The 19,629-nt window shown below is 32.4% G+C and overlaps 1 protein-coding gene across 1 annotated transcript; it reads left to right on the forward strand.

The window, feature by feature from the left end:
- Positions 1–1,100: 1,100 nt before the first annotated feature.
- Positions 1,101–2,950, forward strand: LOC128160936 (uncharacterized). The gene is made up of 3 exons (XM_052824223.1): positions 1,101–1,439; positions 1,918–2,148; positions 2,745–2,950. The coding sequence occupies exons 1-3, from the start codon at positions 1,154–1,156 to the stop codon at positions 2,948–2,950; spliced, it is 723 nt and encodes a 240-aa protein (XP_052680183.1). The 5' UTR covers positions 1,101–1,153.
- Positions 2,951–19,629: the final 16,679 nt, after the last annotated feature.

Below are 19,629 nucleotides of genomic sequence, written 5' to 3' on the forward strand. Positions count from 1 at the left end.
TGGCCTTATCCGGGGGATGTAAATTCGTGAATGCATCGGTTTTCAGTTTAAGTTAAAAAAGTAACTCTCATAATTTGTTTTCGTCGAGGATGTAAATTCGTGGGCGAGGAATACCCACCAATACCACGAAAATTGAGCCACCACGAATTCCACTGTTTCCACTGCAGTTATATGCCTTGTTATTTTGATTCATGAATACATATTGTCAACAGCATCTGATTTGAAACGTCATCCGTGACGTAATGTTCACAAAGTAACATGTCTATATACATGGATGCTTTTTAAGATTAAATCTTCACACTTTTATGATGCAATCTCTGTTAATCATACTTACACTCTTCAAACAGAATGCCATGATTTTATTAAAAAAATATTTTTAATACACTCTGTACCCAGAGATTGACGAGTTCCGCTTTGTCGTTAGTTGTTTGAGAGAAAAAGAATATTTGGAAAACGAAACAGATTTTTTTAGTTTGTGAGGACTGGTCTTACGTTTCTGACGACGCTATTTACCAACCAGCTAGAGAGTACATAGTTTAAAGAGTTATATTTCATTCATAATTTTTTCTCTGTTAAATGATGTCATTTATCTGCCCCATATGCTCGTCTTTCGTAGTGTTTAAAAGTAGGTGGATTAGACTCTTCATTTATTTGTTACGAGCGCCAAAGTGATAAATTTTGGGAAATAGTGAATTATTTTCTCACCACGAGTAAATTTCTCTCTTCAGAAATAAAATCAAATTGTTGTGTACGAAAACCTAATCGTTGCTAGCAACGGCCCAGTGTCAAGTTTATTTATTGGCATTTTTCCACTAATTTTTTTATGTATTTTTTTTCGTCAAATATTATTCGAAACAAAAGGTTTGTACAAAAAAATCATTCCCTTTTGTCAAATGAACCTGAGGTAATTGATTTTGATAATGGAAGCAATAAATTATTCAATTCTATTAATTTAATCAAAGATCAAATTCAGTTTGAATGTTTCTTTTAAGTAACGTTTAGAGTTGTAGGCAATGCAGATGGTTTGACTTCGTGACTAATATAAAAAATTCTTTTGCAGATAACAGATCGTTTAAAAAAAAAGAGAGAAAGAAAACCGCTGATATAAAACGTGCTTGAATGAGATAAGCACAGCTTGATTTTATTTAAAAGAATGTCTGCTCTTATTTTGAAACTCGTACTAATGTCGTTGTTTTGTAGCTATATAACATGCAAATCGTACTTGTACGAATATTCAAAAATACAAAATAATTTACCGCATTTTGCGATTTCGTGCTCAACCGCTCGACATTTCAGTTTGTCGCAATGTGCATCTATTGCAAGTGGAACAAAGTCCGTAAGATTCTTTTTTAACACTATCGAACATCTTTGCCAGTGGAGCTGTGTTTTTCTATTAAGTTCCGGTTGCAACCTTTGTCAACTTCCATGGATTGCGTACGGTTCGTACAACTGTCAGTTTTCATTTTTGACCAAGTGAACTTTGTTGAACTTTTGAATTTAAAACTAAACAGTTATAATTTATTAAGATATGTTTGTTGCTTATAATTGATAGATATTTTAAGAATATCAAACAGATATCTATTTCGTATCTTATTTATTACAGCCAATAAGTAATTTTACGTTTGCTTTAATGAACGTATTAGCTGTTCAAAGAGCACTTCTGCTATATTATACCTGAGTTGGTAGGGTAAAACTTGGTGAAAATCCTATGTGTTTATATTTTTTGAGTGAATTCATAATGTATGCATGAAATTGAACAGCAATTAGTGATTTTTTTTCTTTTGCTGATTTAGGGTATTTTGATTGTTGTGATATAAGATATATTTTCATAAATTAAAAAAAATTAATAACTGGGCATCAGTAAATAATCACGTATTTAACAAACCATTTTTTGTTACTGTTATTTACATGTACCAGAAGTTAAATCGAGGAGGAATTCTGCTCTGGAAACTCCAATTACAGGATCTTCGGTAATGAATAACAGTTACGGAGATTATCATCCCTACTATGCAACGGATGGTCTCTTTCCAAATGGCTATACAAAAATGTTTCATTCAGACTTTGAGTCGTCCCCATGGATCAATGTCGATTTGTTGGACATACTTACAATACTCTTCATTCGCTTCTATAACAGAGTAGATGGTTCCGGTAATATCTTTATTTTACTTGTACTTTCTTTCAAAGGTGATAATGTATGAGAGAAAATAATGACTTGCTTAATATTAGAAATATAATTATATTGAATGGGTTTTGTTGCAATTCGAATTGAAAATGTTCAAATCTTTTTAAATGAAAATTTGTTTATAGATAAACTGCTGAATAAAAATTACCATATTTATAAAAATTGAAATGTTGAAAAATGTTAATTTTTGTTCATTACTAACTTTTTAAGGAAAAAAAATATCTGGTTTAATCTGAGATAATTTTTAAAAGATTTAGTTACATACGAAAGAATTGTTATCACTAACTATGGCATCCTGTATGAAATATTTGCTATTTAATGTTTAAGTTTTTCATTTTTAGGAATGCTTATTATTCATTCATTCACCATTAAACACTTAAAAAAGATTGATATGAAAATTTAATAAAAAGTTTGAGCTCAAATTGTAAATAATGATTCCTCAAAAAAGGTATATAAATTTGAAACTTAAGTCACTATGAGAAACTATAAATTGGCATTTCAGGGAAAATTTTCACCTATCATACATATAAAATATTGGGGCTTTTTTTCTTTTCAAAAATAGGGGAGAGATTCCATGACGTTGCAGTTGAAGTGACAAATAGTAGCATGTATGAACAACGTGGGTTTTACAAAGGACCTGCAAAGACAAAGGAGGTAGTAGATATACTTTGTGACTACCCCACCATTGCTCGCTACGTCCGACTAAAGATAAAGGAAGGAACCGGAAATAGTCTCAATGTACCGGAACTCGAAATATACACAGCCTGACTTCCGTTTAACGACATTTATTTACAATTTGTTTTAAGCTATGCGTAATGTCACAGTACAATACGTCGAAATCGAACCTTTCTTCGACGATAGAAACCTTTAAACAGAAAGAGTGATTAGTACATCATATGAAAACGCAAAATTTTTACTTTAGTTGTAGCATATGGGTTTTTTTTTAAAGATCATCTCACATGCATGTAGTTATATTGATATTTTTAAACAGGTTTACAATAATTTTGGATTAACTTTTGAATAAATGATGTAAATAGAATTGATTTTGTTTTATTGAAAAGGATACGAAGAGATCGAGCTGCCTCGTGTTCGGCAAAATACTAAGGATTTGCTTCAGATGAACTACAAGACAAAATTAGTAATTTAAATCAGTCTCTAAAGACAAAAACACTCTCTCTTGTCCAGAACTCACGACATAAATTACGAGTGACACTAATAAAGCCAAAAAATGGCTGGATCAGGATCGAGATCAGGCCGAGGACGTCAACGAGAAAGTCAAGCTCGCAACCATACCCATAGCACTAAAACTTAACGTGCTCGCGAAAATAGCAGCAAATACGAAGATGTTGAAGATGCCGAACCTGAGACAATTTTTGAGGCCTTAGTAGATGCACTGCACAATCCCGAGGTCATTATTAAATTTGTACGATGCATATGTGCATCAAATGTTCTTGTTAATTCACTAACTATTCACCCAATCCCAAACCTACAAGACAGCTTACAGTCAGTATTACAACTCTTTAAACCTTCCATTTAAAATCTAACAGAACAGCTTAAAAATCCGAACAGAGGTGTATAGAACTAGACTCAAACAATGATGATCTCGTACAATACACATGGAGACAAATTCTGCAAATATCCGGAATCCCGGATAATGTTGGGGAAAATTTTTATCCCCTCGCGCAACTTGTTGCGAAAGGGATACCGGTATAGCATCGCTGTTGTGCGTGCGTGTATGTATGTGTGCCCCGTTCAGTTTTTTATGAAAGATTTTAAGAAAACCCTTGCATGCATGTTTATCAAACTTCGTAAACTTTATAAGCATGGTTAAAGGACAAACAATATTTATTGTTAAGCAATTCTGTTTCAAATTTATTAAAATATCGTTAAAATTACAACACTTAAAATAGAAATTTTCTGTACGACTTGACAACAGGCATTTTTGCCTCGCGAAAGTCAACATTTTCAAATCAAATAATGGTACTGAATGGAATAATTGCTAACAATAAAATACAAATCTCTTAGAAAATGTCCCATGGATACTTAGGGAATGAAATGATTAAATGTTCAAAATACAAATTTTTATATGTTGATTAATTGTAATAAAACAAATTAAGTTATAATTGCAGACGGAATAATCGTAATAAACATACAAACTGAAATACATTTTAGCTTTCAAGTTTTATTTGTTTTATATCTCTACAGTGGTTTAATCTGGCTACTTTGGCGACCTTATAGATACACGTTTTCAATACGATTCCATATATTTAGCTATCGATGTTTTTTCCCACGCCTCTACATATCCCAACAGTAGCGACGACCGAACGGATCGGCAAGACTGAATACCCCTGTAGACTTACACTTCCTAATGTCAAAACACCAACAGGACAGTTTGGGTTTAAAGATTTAAATTTTAAACACATGGGACACCGTTAAACATCGATAAGTTGCTATTTCTCGGCTTCTGGTGTATCAGTCAGGTGACTTTTCTTTAGCCTTGAATTCAAAAGAGTCAAACAAGAACATGGCAAAAATATTGAATTATTCATTTTCGAAAAAAAAAATCTTTCATATGGCATTGGGTAAACTCATCGATTATTTTTTCGGTTCGTTTGAATTATTCATGTTTTTCTTGATTTAATCTTTCCCACTTTCTTGGTGCAAATCTTGATTAATCATAAACTTACGAGGGCTTCCATTATTAATAGCATGGTTTCATAAAAGTACTTTGTTTTTTAGTAAATTGTATATTCAGATACAGAAGAGTTCGCTTTCTCACTGGTTGCTTAAGAGATAAAGATTATTTTGAAAACGAGACAGTTTTAGTCGTTATAATGAGTTGGTCCGAACTGGCCTTGGGTTTCTAACATTACTATCTATTTAGATATTACTTAGTTAAGAAACTTAAGTTATATATCATTCATACTTACCGAGCGCAGTATGATAATTTAGTGTGTTACAGGACCGACGACATCCACAAATAAGCAATGCCATTCAATGCTTTAACCTCTGTATCTCGCTTTTAACTTGACTTCCATCATTAAAAATTTGTTCAATCATTCAAAATGCACAAGTTATTTCTGCTCCTACATGCAAGATAAATTATGTCAACATGTAAAAACATTAAGTGAAAATGCAAGGTAAATTGACTATTCTAGACATTAAAATTAAAAAATTAAAAATTTGATAATGTTCAACTTAACTGTAACTAGGTCCCTTTAAAATGAAAAAGTTAAAGTTTATTTAAAAATTAGTTTTTGCTTTGTCTAGAACGCTTAATTACTAAGCGTATGGAATATGCGTTTTTCTACGATGTGAGAGTCTTCACAAGTGAATACAAAAACGAAAAAAAAACACAATATTGCAGGGGAAATAAAACATTATTAAATATTTCAAAGCATTCTGAATGTCTACATGTGTTATAATATTGCGTTAATTTACTATATGAATGGGTTAGTGAAAAACTCGGGCATCAAAACAGTCATTCGAGAATAATCAGTTCCCCCCTCCCCAAACAAAACAATTTCGAATTCGCTGCTAAAAAAGCAACCCAGTCATTTTTGGGAAAGTGAAAGATGTTTCAACTAAAAAAAGATAAACAAAAGAAAAATACAAATAGAAAATGAAGCATTAATGCTTCATAAAATTTTGAAAATCAAATTTTAAGTTACAAGCAAGATACAGAGTTTGAAATCTTTTGTTTTGTAAACAAAGCTCGAGTTTTGTTTTTCCTTACATCGTATTGGTATGTTTAAAAAAGGTTGCTTTCATTTGTTCATGATGTACGGAAGACATTGAACCAATTTATCTTGTTTGCCACGAAACATTTTGTCAAAGAAATGGTTATTCCTCGAAGTTACTCATGGTACAAGACTCGAGCTTTGTTTACATAACAATGCATTCCTACTACTTCTCTATCCGTATTACTTGACTTCTAACATTCACATTTTGGTCAATCATTTAAAGTGTGTACACGTAAAACAATTTATTCACAAAGAATAAAAAAATTTAAAAAAATGTTTGTTTCAAATCGTGTCTAGGTTTAATTAAAAAAAATAATCGATATCCTTTCCTGGCCTCAAAATCTTCACAAACATGGGTCCATTTATTTTGTTTGGCAAAGTATAATTTTCTTGAATACATTCATCCTTATATGGCCAGTAGAACCAAACAACCAAAAACAACTGACCCCAGGGTAACACATTTTTTAGTATGGTACATATACTTGATCATGATAAATATAAAACCCATGCCTTCAGCATAAGAAATCTTTTTTAAAGGAACGAATGTAATAACAATTTTAGAACCCTGCTCTTATTAACATCAATACCCTTTCGCCTAGGGGCCAAAAATATAGAAGATTATAGTTTCAAAACCATGTAGGACGTTGATTTCGCTTAATATGTACCCAGCAGTAGAAAATTTTTTTTATCCATATTCACTCAGTGATCAAAGGAGCTTAACCCTTCATCAGGGACCCTGACCCTTGGGCCATCAATATTATAATTTGAAGTAGATACATGTAACGCTGCGATTAGTTTGTTTTTTTTGTGAAAGAATCCCAGAGGTAGCCAAAAAATATTTTAAAATTGTCTCAATTTAAAAACCTTTTATGCAAATACCTATGACCGTTCGTAAACTGGGAATATAATATCACATCAATTTATATTTTCCTTTTTCCTAAAAATGCCAAAAGACCAAGGCTGGTCTAATAGTGTGTAAGGAGGAGCTCTAGAATATTTTTTTGAATAGGTGGGAGTGAAGGAGAATGTGCAAAAAGAACCAGCGGCACCTTCATCGAGTTATCTCTCTTTATCTATGAAGTGTAATTGCCTAGTTGAAAATAAGACGAATGTCATAAATGTAAGTTGTACATGTTGGTGAAAATGTTCAGGTTTTAAACACGGTAAAAGAGAAAGTTTAATGACTGTGTAAGACTTTTGCAACCCATAATGTTGGATATATTGTGGGAGGATGGGGTGGGGTGGTGGGGTGGCTAATGGGGGTTCCGTTAAAGGTTTTTCGTTTAGGGTAGACCAGAATTTCACATGAGGAGAAGTTGCGAACCCTTTACCTCCCAACTCGTTAGATCATTACATATGTCTCTGTATCTTTTAAGGAGCAATGTATATGTTAGACTTATATTAGCAAGTTTGCTTATTTTACGCTTACGCAGAAAATGACAGGTACAGTAACTGTTTTATTTCGAACGTTAAATCTGAAGGAAATAATACACTCATACATTGTATCAGATGCCTAATAATGCGTGGTTCAATAATTTTGCACGTCAACTTTTTTTTCTTAAAAAAGAAAATAACCAATTGAATACAACAATGGTACTAATGAGCTCGTCATCTGTATGCAACTAAAATTATATATGTATAGACATTGATAAGCATCTACATAGAGCGAATATGTTTTTTTTTTTAAGTTTTAGACACAGCCTTAATATTTCAAACTTTGAGAAAAATTATATAGCATTAAAAATGCACTTTCGAAATGATTTGTTTCATTTTCAACCTTTAGTACATACCAAATTTTTTTTCTGGCGGATAAGGAGAAATAGGATAGAAAATGCAGTTAGTTAGAATTATGTGGAAAGAATTTGTGCAAATCAACATTTGGACAAATTGCTTGAAGTGAATGAACGATTTTGAAATATCAGGGTTGTCTCTAAGACCCGCCTATAATGCCCTAATTACCGGGCTATTATTGCATTTCAAACACAATCTAGCTATAAGCAAGACCCCCCCCCCCCCCCCGACCCTTCTTCTACTTTTTCATTTCCTCCTTCTACTTCAATTTTTAGAGACAACCCTGAATATACTGCACTACAAAAGTTATCTTTATATTTTAAGTCACCTGAGTCACTCATGTGACATATTGCCATTGGTCCTCGTCCGTCTTCGTGCGTTGTTCGTTGTCCGTTAACAATTTAACATTTTTTACTTCTTGGAATTCGAAACTATAAGGCAAATTGTTTCTATTTTTGATTTTAAGCATCTCTAGGATAAGAAGAATATAAATTGTTGAATTTTTGAATATAATTACCCACAGGACTCATTAGAGGCCAAAAAAAAGCCAACCAAAATAAAAGCCCAAATTTAAATCAAGTATTTTTTCTACTCCCACACATTTTGGAAAAAACCCTGGCCACGCATAGTAACCGATTTCCTTTATATTACATACATGGTCACACCTAGGTGTAAAACGCAAAAAAACCACTTAGTCTAATGGTTGGGTGCTTGGGTTAACCGTTGCCGTGGTAACCGAGGCTAAAGATGGAAAAATAGCAAAACGTACCTATTTTAAGGTCATATTAGAAGGGTTTGCCCACTAATGTAAACTATAAAAGACATAATACAATCTTTGTTCTATTGTCAATTCTTATTTCATAGAAAAAAACTGATGGAGAAACCAATACTTTTGAAATGAAACCATGGAAACCGTTTGAAATTTTTGAAATTGGTCTTATGTATTTTTTATAAGCTGAACAGGTAAATTAATTATATTTTTCTATCATTACCAATGTCCATGCAATATGTATTTTATTTATGAAAATTGACAACCGTTGCTATGGCAACAAGGCCAAGAAACAGAAAAAACTGAAAAAATAAAGATGATTTTATATGCTGTAACTCCTGATTTAAAAAATATTTTGCAATTTTTTTTTTGTTGGAACTCGTAGAAATATATAGTTTTTATTGTACACCACAAAAAACTTTGTATTTCAACACAGAAATGTTGTTGCTAAGGAAATTGAATTTGCGTAGAAAATCACACAGAAATCTAACATTTTGAAAAGCCCATAACAACGGCAATATTTTTTTGCAAATGCCAGATTTTTTTAAGTTGTTTTCAAGTTCAAAACATACTTGATATTTTCTCATCCATTGATATAAATTACCTATACTTTTTAAACGAATAATACCCATTCAAATATACCTCAAAATATTACAATATGCTTTTTTTTAGCTTGTTACCATAGCAACGGTTCTCAATTTTTATTTATAAATTCGTTATTGCACAATCATAATAGTGTTTACTAAAAAGTTTCAAGATTTGGATTTTTAATTTAAATTAAGTGAAGAAATCATATTTTGAAAATTCTCGATAGTTACCATGGAAACACTTTAAATATATGTGTTTCTCCATAAATGTTTTTTTTTCTTGAAAAATGACAATTTTGTATAATAATATATTCTACCCTAGAGGCCCAAAGTTGTGCACATTACTTACGATATGATCTGTAATAAGCATTAAAATGTCATTTTTACATCTTTACCCTTTGTTACCATGGCAACGGGACCATATAGCAACAAGTAAACCTTTTTTACTCACCAAAGTCTATCAAATTGTAAAGTATGAGGGAAATCCGTGATTATGCGTGGCCACCGATCGAATTTTGATTCTTACATAGAATTAATCTTAATAGTGAAATTCATGGTCCCTGCTTCGGGTCCTAGGGCGGTACCAATATGGGCATATAGTGATATGTATCTGGCCAATTTGTGGGGATGTAGTAAATCTTTGGAAATCTTATCCACTTCCACTGTAAAATGAGATAAACTGAATACGTGAATTTGATAATGTCCACCTAAGTTTTTAAATACACGGCTCCTGTGTCAGGGGGTTTGGGTATTGGAGCGGGGTCAGTATTTCCATATAGGGAAAGTATATTAATCTTTAATAATCTTCTTCTCTATATATACAGCGGGAAGAGTTTGAATACATGGTTATGATATTCAGCTATTTAAATTGTGAAATCCATGACCCTTGGGTAGGGCCAATATGGGAACATAGTGAAAATACATTGAATTTTGCATTTTCTTTTGTACTTTCACAGTCATCATGCATTGTTGTAATGTACAATGTCATTATGTCCTGTTCTTAACTTGTAAAATTATTTGCCCATGGGGAAAAGATTGTTGGTTTTTTTTTTTTAATAAGGGGGTGACTAATATGGCTGAATAGTCAACAAGTATTTAATATCATGAAGTCACTTTAATAACATGGGTAATCTACGGCCATTTATCGTCCGTTCACAATTTTACATTTTTAAATTCATCTTGAAAACCACAAGGTAAATTCTTACTGGGCATAATAAATTAAACGTGTGTTTCCGGTTTAGGAAATTTACTTTTATTTTCTGTAAAAATAAACTGTATGAATGTTGTTTGCATAATAAATAAAACTGAATATTACTGAATATTATAAAAGATTTACTATTACAGGCCTGCAGGTCGCTTTTAACCAAATATCTACATTGTTTTGCCTTTTGAACTAAGTTATAAATAATGACCCTCTGACGACTTAATTATTTAGTACTCAGGTGACCATCAAGGCCTGTAGGCCTCTTGTATATCGAATAGATGTTTATTCTAACATTACACCTAAATTCTCTGAAAAGCAGTTTGCAGAGTCATATTTATCATAGAGGTTTATTTAACATACTGATGATGCCTTCAACGCAGGCAATGCTGCGGCCAAGTATTGTCCATTTTGGTTCAAAAACGTACACTAATGTATACCGTGAAGCTGCAAACGTTGTAATATTTAAATCTGCAAGATGGTAGCTGAATCTTTATTAAACAAAGCAGCTTTCCATAATTCTCGAAATTGTTTCATTTTGTTTTTACGAAATATCGATTGCTATTTTTGTCCATAATGTTGATAGTCGTAAACATGACGTCAGAAGTGACATTTATTCCTTTATTTTTTGTTTATTCATTATTGAGATAACAAAAATTTGCAAACAGGATTCAGATGAGGCTCGTTCACATAAATACAATAAAGGTTACTTTTCAAAGAAAAGTGTCCTTTAAAAAAAAATAGGATTTTTTTAAATCAAAATTTGTACATAACAAAAAGAGTCATAATGTCATTTACCGAATTTTATTAAATTAAGTATACGACTATCAAATAAAATTCAGTCAACGACCTTAACTCTCAATTTATTTATGAACAATTATTTGTCGGAGAGTTGATAGTATGAACTGTTTGTTGACGGCATGTCTTTTCTTTATTTTAATTTGTGATGCTTGATAAAGTGACAGACAGTTGTGTAAGTGCCCGGAGTAACCTGTGTTGAAATGGTTATTGGTTTTATAACAAATTCGAAATCATGAGAATCAAAAGAATTTTACACATTCAACAAATTGATATACTAAACGTAACTTGTCGTATCAAGAACAATTGTAATAGTTTACAAAAAAAATAAAATTAGTCTTTTTAAAGCTTCAAATAATATAAATCTTATGGCTGAATTTCACAGACATGTATTTTAAAGATACCAAATAAAATGCAATCAAAATTACGGGGGTATGTAATAAAATTGTTTATATTCTGATTCCATGCAGATCTTTTTAACTTTGTTGTAATCAGAAGATGAAATCGTGCCTTTTATGGGGAGAGAGAGAGAGAGAGAGAGAGAGAGAGAGAGAGAGAGAATTCCAATGTACATGAATGAAATTCATATCAAAGATGACGGCATTTAATGAAAATGACCAGCTGATCAAGTGCATGGTAAACTGCCAAACAAACACCTCGTCCGGCAACTAAGGACTGTGATAAGAGTAATTGAGCGAAGTATCTCCCGCGTTTATTTACTCGAAAAGGCTCTTTGTTTACATCGGAAGCAGGAAGCAGCAGTGTATGACGTCATTTGGTGAGAATTACGTTTTGGCTGCCTTGTCCAGCGCTTAAGTTTGACATCAACTTGATTAATCTAAGGAAGAAAAACATAATTTCTAATCGGGATCTACTGGCATTTTAATAAAAGGCAGAAATCTAATTAGAGAAGTCTAGATTTAATAAATGTCTATAATGGGAGATTCGTGACTTTGGTTTATCATACATGGATACAATTTTTGGATAGGTATAACACGTTTTTCGTATTTATTTTTAATTTGGAGGGGGTATCTCCTTTCCGTCATGTAATCTAGAACGCAATAAATATATTTTCATTGGAACAAAAGCAATTGCAAAATAGCGTGACTGCGTTTCTTTAGTAGATGTAAAAAAAAAAAACATCGAATGTCATCATCATCTATGTCTGTGAGAAAATTATGTGTCTTTAATAAATTGTCCTTTTTTAAGTTAAAGAATCCATGCTAAAGAAAGAATTTATGCAATATGAAATGATTTCTTCCGTAATAATAATGGGGGCGGTCGTCGTCTGATAAGATATCCATCATTTTTGCAAACACGTAATTACGTAAACTAGTAATTATTCCTATTTAGACTTTGTCTGATACGTTTTAAGAAGAAGAAAATGATACTGTAATTCACTCAATAAGTCATCATTAATTTGAAGGAAAACATGTTTTTTAATCGATCTTAAATTGTTTGAAAATAAGATTTTCATTATATCATTCTGTTTGGATGTAAGGTGTGCTAAATAATGTCAATATTTTAGAAACATTCCTCTGCGTGCACATGGAAAATTAAATTGCATGTATTTTAGAATGTTTTTACTTATAAATGTATTAAGTAACCAGAATTGCTTTAAATAGCTTGCATCAAATTCCAAACTTGTTGCTCTTCTCAAATATTTTAATCCCTAAAATTTAATGACTTGTATGTAAAATTTAGTAACTTTATGAAACATGAAAAATAAATTAAGAAAATTTTAAATTAGTTTGAACAAAATTTCAAATAATAAGAATATATCAAATTAGTCATGTCTAAAACACTTTATTATAATAAGTCAAGAAGAAAAATGGCGTTGGATTTTATTTTAGGCAAAACGGAATATTCCAATCGTATTTCAGTATTTTCGGTATTTTTAGGGGAAAGATTTTTTTTTCACCATGAAAATAGACAGCAGAAATAAAGAATGAAAATTAATTTTTTTTATAATTCATATATGGATATTCATCTTAAAAGACATCGAAGGACATGAAATTAATCATAATGACATCTCTTTAAAACAGTTTTAGCTTAATCTAAACTAAAAAAAAATATTGCCCATGCATTCATGTACTTGCAACAATAGAGAAACGAAAATAATGTTATACAATTTAGCAATGTAGGATTGTCAACAAAGTCTATCATTATAAAAAAAAAATATGTTTCCATGTTAATAGACAGCAAGATAAATTTTTTGGGGTATCACTTTCAACAACACCAAAACTTTGAGAGAAGGAGGTCCCTGACATGCATTTTAAACATCAATTTCTCACCTGAGCGGAGGTCAGTTTTATTGCTTAGTTATTAACTGTTCTGCTAAAATCTCATATTTCATAAACCCCCGTCTATTACAAATAGACCGGCCGTTGTCAGCCAAGGGAGTTATATTCTTTATCACGACATGCTGATGGCGGTATAAGGAAGAATGGAAGCAGAAGGGACGGTGCTGTAATTTTTTTTTTTGGAGGGGTGTAATTGTCGGTGAAATATTGATAAACATCGCGACATATTTTTTCCCCTCCTCCATTCCATTCTTTGGGGGGTAAATCACTTTTTGATCATAGTGAGAGGAAAGCTTTGACGAGGTCAAAATACCGAATACACATTGAAAAGGTGACTGTTCCTATCTACTAAAGAATCTCTTATTTGGAATTTGATATCACGCATTTTCTATTCCCTCTGAAAATATTATTATATACATGTAACATTTTTTGTATGCGGACTTCTCGGCCTCCGATTTCAAACAAATTCTATCTCAAGCACATGTTCCACAGAGATTGTTGAAAAAGATAAGCTTCTCCTCTCTCTCTCTCTCTCTCTCTCTCTCTCTCTCTCTCTCTCTCTCTCTCTCTCTCAAAAGTATATTGAAAAAAGCTTCTTTTAAAAAAAGGAAAAAGGAGCTACATTAATTTTTAGATACTTTTTGCGTAAAAATAAAACAAATATTTATGAAATGTACAACATATTAAACTAATTGACAAAAGCCCGATTTTCGTAAAATAAAATCCATCAATGTACGAAGTATTATATTGTACCACGAAATTTAAATCATTGCTGTTGAAGTGTTTTGTTGAAGTTACCCTTCTTTCGTCTAAAACAACGCACGTCTTTCAATAGATAGATAGATAGATAGATAGATAGATAGATAGATAGATAGATAGATAGATATATATATATATATATATATATATATATATATATATATATATATATATATATATATATATATATATATATGCTCGATGTTTGTAAAGCAAATTTGGTAGAGGCACATGATAGTGCTTTAATCTGGAACTGCCTCCATGTGAATTATGACAGCATACATAGGATATAAAATTATTCCACTGAATGTTGACTGAAAACTGATTGGCAGAGTCACTCAGTCACATTTAAGTTTGCTTTAAATTACATTTACATGTAAGTTGATATACCTTTCAGTAACCGTTAATTCACATTTATGTGACCTTTCAGTTGTAAACAAAAACCCACACAAATAAGAGATCGGTTAAGCCTGCAAAATATAGTTTTAGACTTGTGTTTATTAAATGTTTTCTAATAAAAGTTTGAACAAAATGTCAAAAGTTTTACATGCTACATGTACATGTAGGTTGGAATTGTTTTTAAGGAAGCCATTTAGACATAAAATACTCTGCCTGCTGTGAAATTATAATCATGTAGCAGCATTATTATTAATAGTACATGTTTGTTAACATAAAGTGCAAAAAGAGTGTCATAAAATTTCATTTTGTAACTCTGGGCACATTAAAGGCCAAAATACTGCGGCTTCTTGAAGAAATTGATTCCAAAACGAAGAAGAGTATATCAATAAGAATTGTCGCTGTCAATCATAAAATGACACAATATACATTCATTAATCCAGATAACATGCTTTTTTCTTCTTCTTTTTTGGACAATGACAATATGATATACTGGTGGCAGAATTTATAGTTTATATTTTGATGTTAAAATATACACGCGTACATGGAATTCATAAATCAAGTCTTGAAATGTCTGCGCATGTGATTTACAAACCCGATCGCTTTAATAAAGATATTTGATTCAAGTTTTCCAGAACTAGCGCTTAGCCTTTTCCTTTTTTTTTTTTCTTTTTATGCAAAGTCGATGTGATTATCAAAGATGCCTCAAGCATTGGAGCAACAAAGAGAACAATAACATCAGAAAACATCATTAAGATTAATATATTTAGCAATATAGGCCAAGGCTGTGTTCAGAGAGAGCGAGAGAGAGGAAGGGGGGGGGGGGGGATTAAGGGAGGGGGAGGGGAGTGGGAGATAGAGTCAATTCATTGAAAATAGAAAAAAGTTTAGAAAACACTGCAAATCTTAAAACCACAATTATATTGTTTCGCCCAGTGACGCATCAGCAACTTTGTGATCGTCGTCACACCTTTAAAAAACAGAAAGAAAAAAAATCAAAGAAAAAGCTGTCGTTATATCAAATATATAACTCTTCTTTGACCAAATGAATGCCGTGCATTGTTAGCTTTGAAGTAAACAAAACGTCTTGCAAAGGTAAAAATACACAAAAAATGAAGATAACTTTCAGCAATACAGTAAACAAATTTATTTTATGAAGGCTGGAGTCTGTTTTGAATTTTTACCTGCCGCCTGTGAAACTGCATTTTATTCTAATTTTATTTTTTTTGTCGCCAAGACAATGATTTTTATTAAACAAATATATTAAATAAGAATACATTCATTCATGCTGTAATTTCATACATTAAACGAGTTCTGTAACCTTTGAAAATCAAAGGGCGGACAACATCTCTATATAATTATATCAATTCTGAAAGTTTCAGTTGAATTTGTCATATGATGGTCGTAGTTTAGAAAGGTAATCGTGAATTCTTTTTACTCTGCTTTAATGGCTCAATATCTGGGGACGTTAAGTTCAAGGATACTGGATTTAGGAAAGTTGGGCAAGAAAATTATCAATTCATGACACTTGAAAAGAAAATATCGTCGAAATAAATAATAAATTAAAATACTGAGCTATAGGGAGAAGTTGAGCGCAAAAAAAGAAACATCGAATTGATTGCTGAACTTAGTAATTGTTGTAGCCTAGTTTATTAAACGTAGCTAATTAAAACATGCACATGTAGATAACATTTAGTTATCAACTATATGAGAATTGATAAATGAAAAGGTTATAAGCTATAAACTCTTAATGTTGTTCACCGGACGCTACGCTATGTTGTTTTTTTTTGCATATTCCATGGCATGGTACATTTAAATATGCCATCAAAGCATTTGGAGTTAATAATGTCATATTCACTCAGAAACGTTGTTCATGATCAACACTTATTGTTTGCAAAATTCGGGGGGCTTTTCAAACCTTCATAAGGTATCTGAGAGCTTTTGCGTTTATAGGGCTATTAACGCATCTGGTTGGTACATGTCCTTCGAACCACCCTTTTTAACCTTATATTTTAATGTACTTCGTTTTCTTGTCTTCACTATTGATTATCAAACTTCTACTTGTACTCCGATCGTCGTTCCTGTATTTGACAACTGTTTTCACTTCCTGAACATCATAAATGTAGGTGGCTAAGCGGTTTTTTATTCTAACATTGTTGGTGTTTTGTTGGGGAGGGAAAAGTGACTTAATTTGAGGATAGCTGTATCAGCGGCGTGTAAAATTGTTAACGATAACCATCTACCGATGCCGGTGTTTTCATAACTCATAAACAACGCCAGCAAACTGAGTATTAAATTTATAATGACAGGCCTCTTTCATAAATGTTGCACATTCTCTTTTACCCCATTTGTATTGTGACGTGACGAAACGAATTTGGACTTCCAGAGGAGGAAAACTAAGTCGCTGATTAAATCGGTATGAATTATCTCACTTTTACCAAGTGTACAATGGAATTTGTGGTCAAAGTTGAGTCTCAAAAGAAAAAAAAATCCCTATCATAATTGCTCGCACCTGCACAAGTGATCAATGGTGGGACAATTTGCTTGAAAAGGGGTCGCCATATTCTTGGCTGATGTGAAGCTCACGGTTGCTCCTGATGTCTAGAGTTTCTCTTTACGGAAGACGGAATTCCATTCACTTCATTCGACTCCTGATCTCTCTTTCCACTGCAGTATGGCTTTCTTTATTTCCTTTGACTTTCTCATAGTCAAAAGTTCACTTGCCAAATGTTTAGAAGTTTAGAAAATTGCTAATAGGTTGGTTATGGCGATTAGTAACGCGGCCATCTGCATGTACCCCCACTGGGATGTATGTGCCGTGCCTTTCCCTTTGTTAGACCCCCCATATCACCCCACAACTATACAAGTTAAGGGTAGGTAATATGAATCATAATTAAGAGAAAGTGCAAAGAAAAATATTTGTCCCCACAGTCATATATATTGGTATCTAGCACCTTTATGCACCGGAGAACTTCAATAATGGAGGCGATTTATCCAGGTGCAAATCAATAGATCTGGACGCATTACTATCAAATGTATCAAATTTGACAATTATATCTAATGAACAGGACAAATATCTAATAATACCGTGTATACCCGTGCTAAACAATTGAGATAACATATATTTTATAGTGGAAATAATCCGCATCCATCAATTGTTATGTGTAAGACCTCTTCACATGTCTTTGAAATTGCTCTTTTATCAATTTACTGGAGCTCAATTAAACATCAATACCGAGTTAAACCTCGATTGAATGGATTAGGATTATCGATTACCTACATTAGTTCTATAATATGAATTTGTAGAGTTGTGCTTCGCAATCAAAAAATCTCACCAAGTTCAAACAATCTTCTGAAGCAGAATTGATATATATAACAACAGTCTAAAGGCTCTTAGAATAACTATTTCATACCCTTTGCTTTGCAGCATTGATAAGGGTAGCCCATTGCAAAACTCGTTAACAGCTGGCTACACTCGAAAACCTTGTTCATTTTTTTTTTATCAAAATTGACCCTTTAAATAACAGATCATTTAAAGCCTTACATACAAGGAGAAAAAGATAACATTATTCTTTGTGCTTATAGCGAATCTAGATTAAACAATAAAAAAAAATTAAACCGTTTAGCAGTATAGGTAGACAAGGATCGTTGCAATTGTTCTCAGCAGTTATGTAACAGTACTGCCGGTCAAAACAAGCCCCCAACAGACTGCCCACGTCTCTATTTTTTTTTTTTTATTTTCAGATTTTTTTCTTCTAAACTTGTTATTTCAGCAGGATCGAACCTTTTTGATATAAAGACTGATAAAAACAAGACGAACAATAGACGCGAACTGGGTTTCCTCCATGCAGGGATCTCTTATACTTCTTGATCGGAATAATCGTCGTATTTCATCTGTGAATGGAGTGGTGGAGGTCATACCACCAACAATGAATTACAACTCTTTTAAATATAAACAAACAGTCGAACATTTAGCCACCCCGCATTGATCGTGTAAGTTGTACTGCAATTACTAATTTTCTTTTGCGGTGGCCACTGTTTTGTCAACAAGCTTACACCCCATGCAGATAATCTACATGTATTATTGAGAGGCTCAGCGATTTCTCTGTTTCTCTTTTACACTCCACACTTACGATAGCACTTGTCACTCATTTTAAGATGTGGTCACCTTGTTTTGGCAATAAACCTATACCCCATGCAGATAACCAGTCATTTTGGGCCCATCATTTATTTCCCCTAAAATAGCCTTTCACTATTTACAATTTTTATCGCAATCAAAAATAATTTTATGAATCAGTTATTTTCTTATGCCAACAAGCACATAACCCAATTGCCAATAACAGGTATCTAGCGAAGAAAAAAAAATCCACCAACGATGCCAATTAATATTCTGTTCGTCGCTTTTCCATAAGTACATCACATTTCCTTTTTTTTTTACCCTATTACTTGGAGTAAGTTTACTTAATAACTGGAATATTTGTACGAAACATTCTTAAACACTCGTTACTTTTCCATGGGAAAAAAATAACTGTGGTTTGAAACCTGTCGATACCCGGAAAAACGATGTCAACCGAGTTGAATATTATCTGCGATTTGTGGTTACAGTTCAGTTCTCATCTACGAGGACGTTTAACGCCACATCATTCGATCATCGTCCGATGTTTTTATACCACTGTTCTTATTGCACTTTAAGCCCTTTAGATGTTATTTGATGCGGTTTCTTTTGTATGATGTGTCGAGATGTCCGCATCAAAGAGATAGTGGACGAGTTGTGCATTTGACTTGATCAGCTGGGTACAATCTTGGGGGGTAACCTTCCTGGCTTTTGGCAAGAGCAGACTGCAACTGCATTTAATTTTTATCTATTTATTTATTCATCTACAGAGTTAACTTTATCACAATACATTTGATATTGGTTAATGAGTCCAAAAACAACACGATCATTAGTAAAACAACAAATTTTCTGGCGACTCAAAAAAAGCAATTCAGCGTTCACAGGAATTTAAGTTCATTTATTTTAAAAAAGAAAGATAAAAACGACTTTGTAATTTTGCCTGGTCGATGACAAAACAATTGACGATTTAAAAATAAAACAGAAAA

Source organism: Crassostrea angulata, chromosome 8 (genome assembly GCF_025612915.1).
Source record: "Crassostrea angulata isolate pt1a10 chromosome 8, ASM2561291v2, whole genome shotgun sequence".
In the NCBI taxonomy this organism is placed as follows: Eukaryota; Metazoa; Mollusca; class Bivalvia; order Ostreida; family Ostreidae; genus Magallana; species Magallana angulata.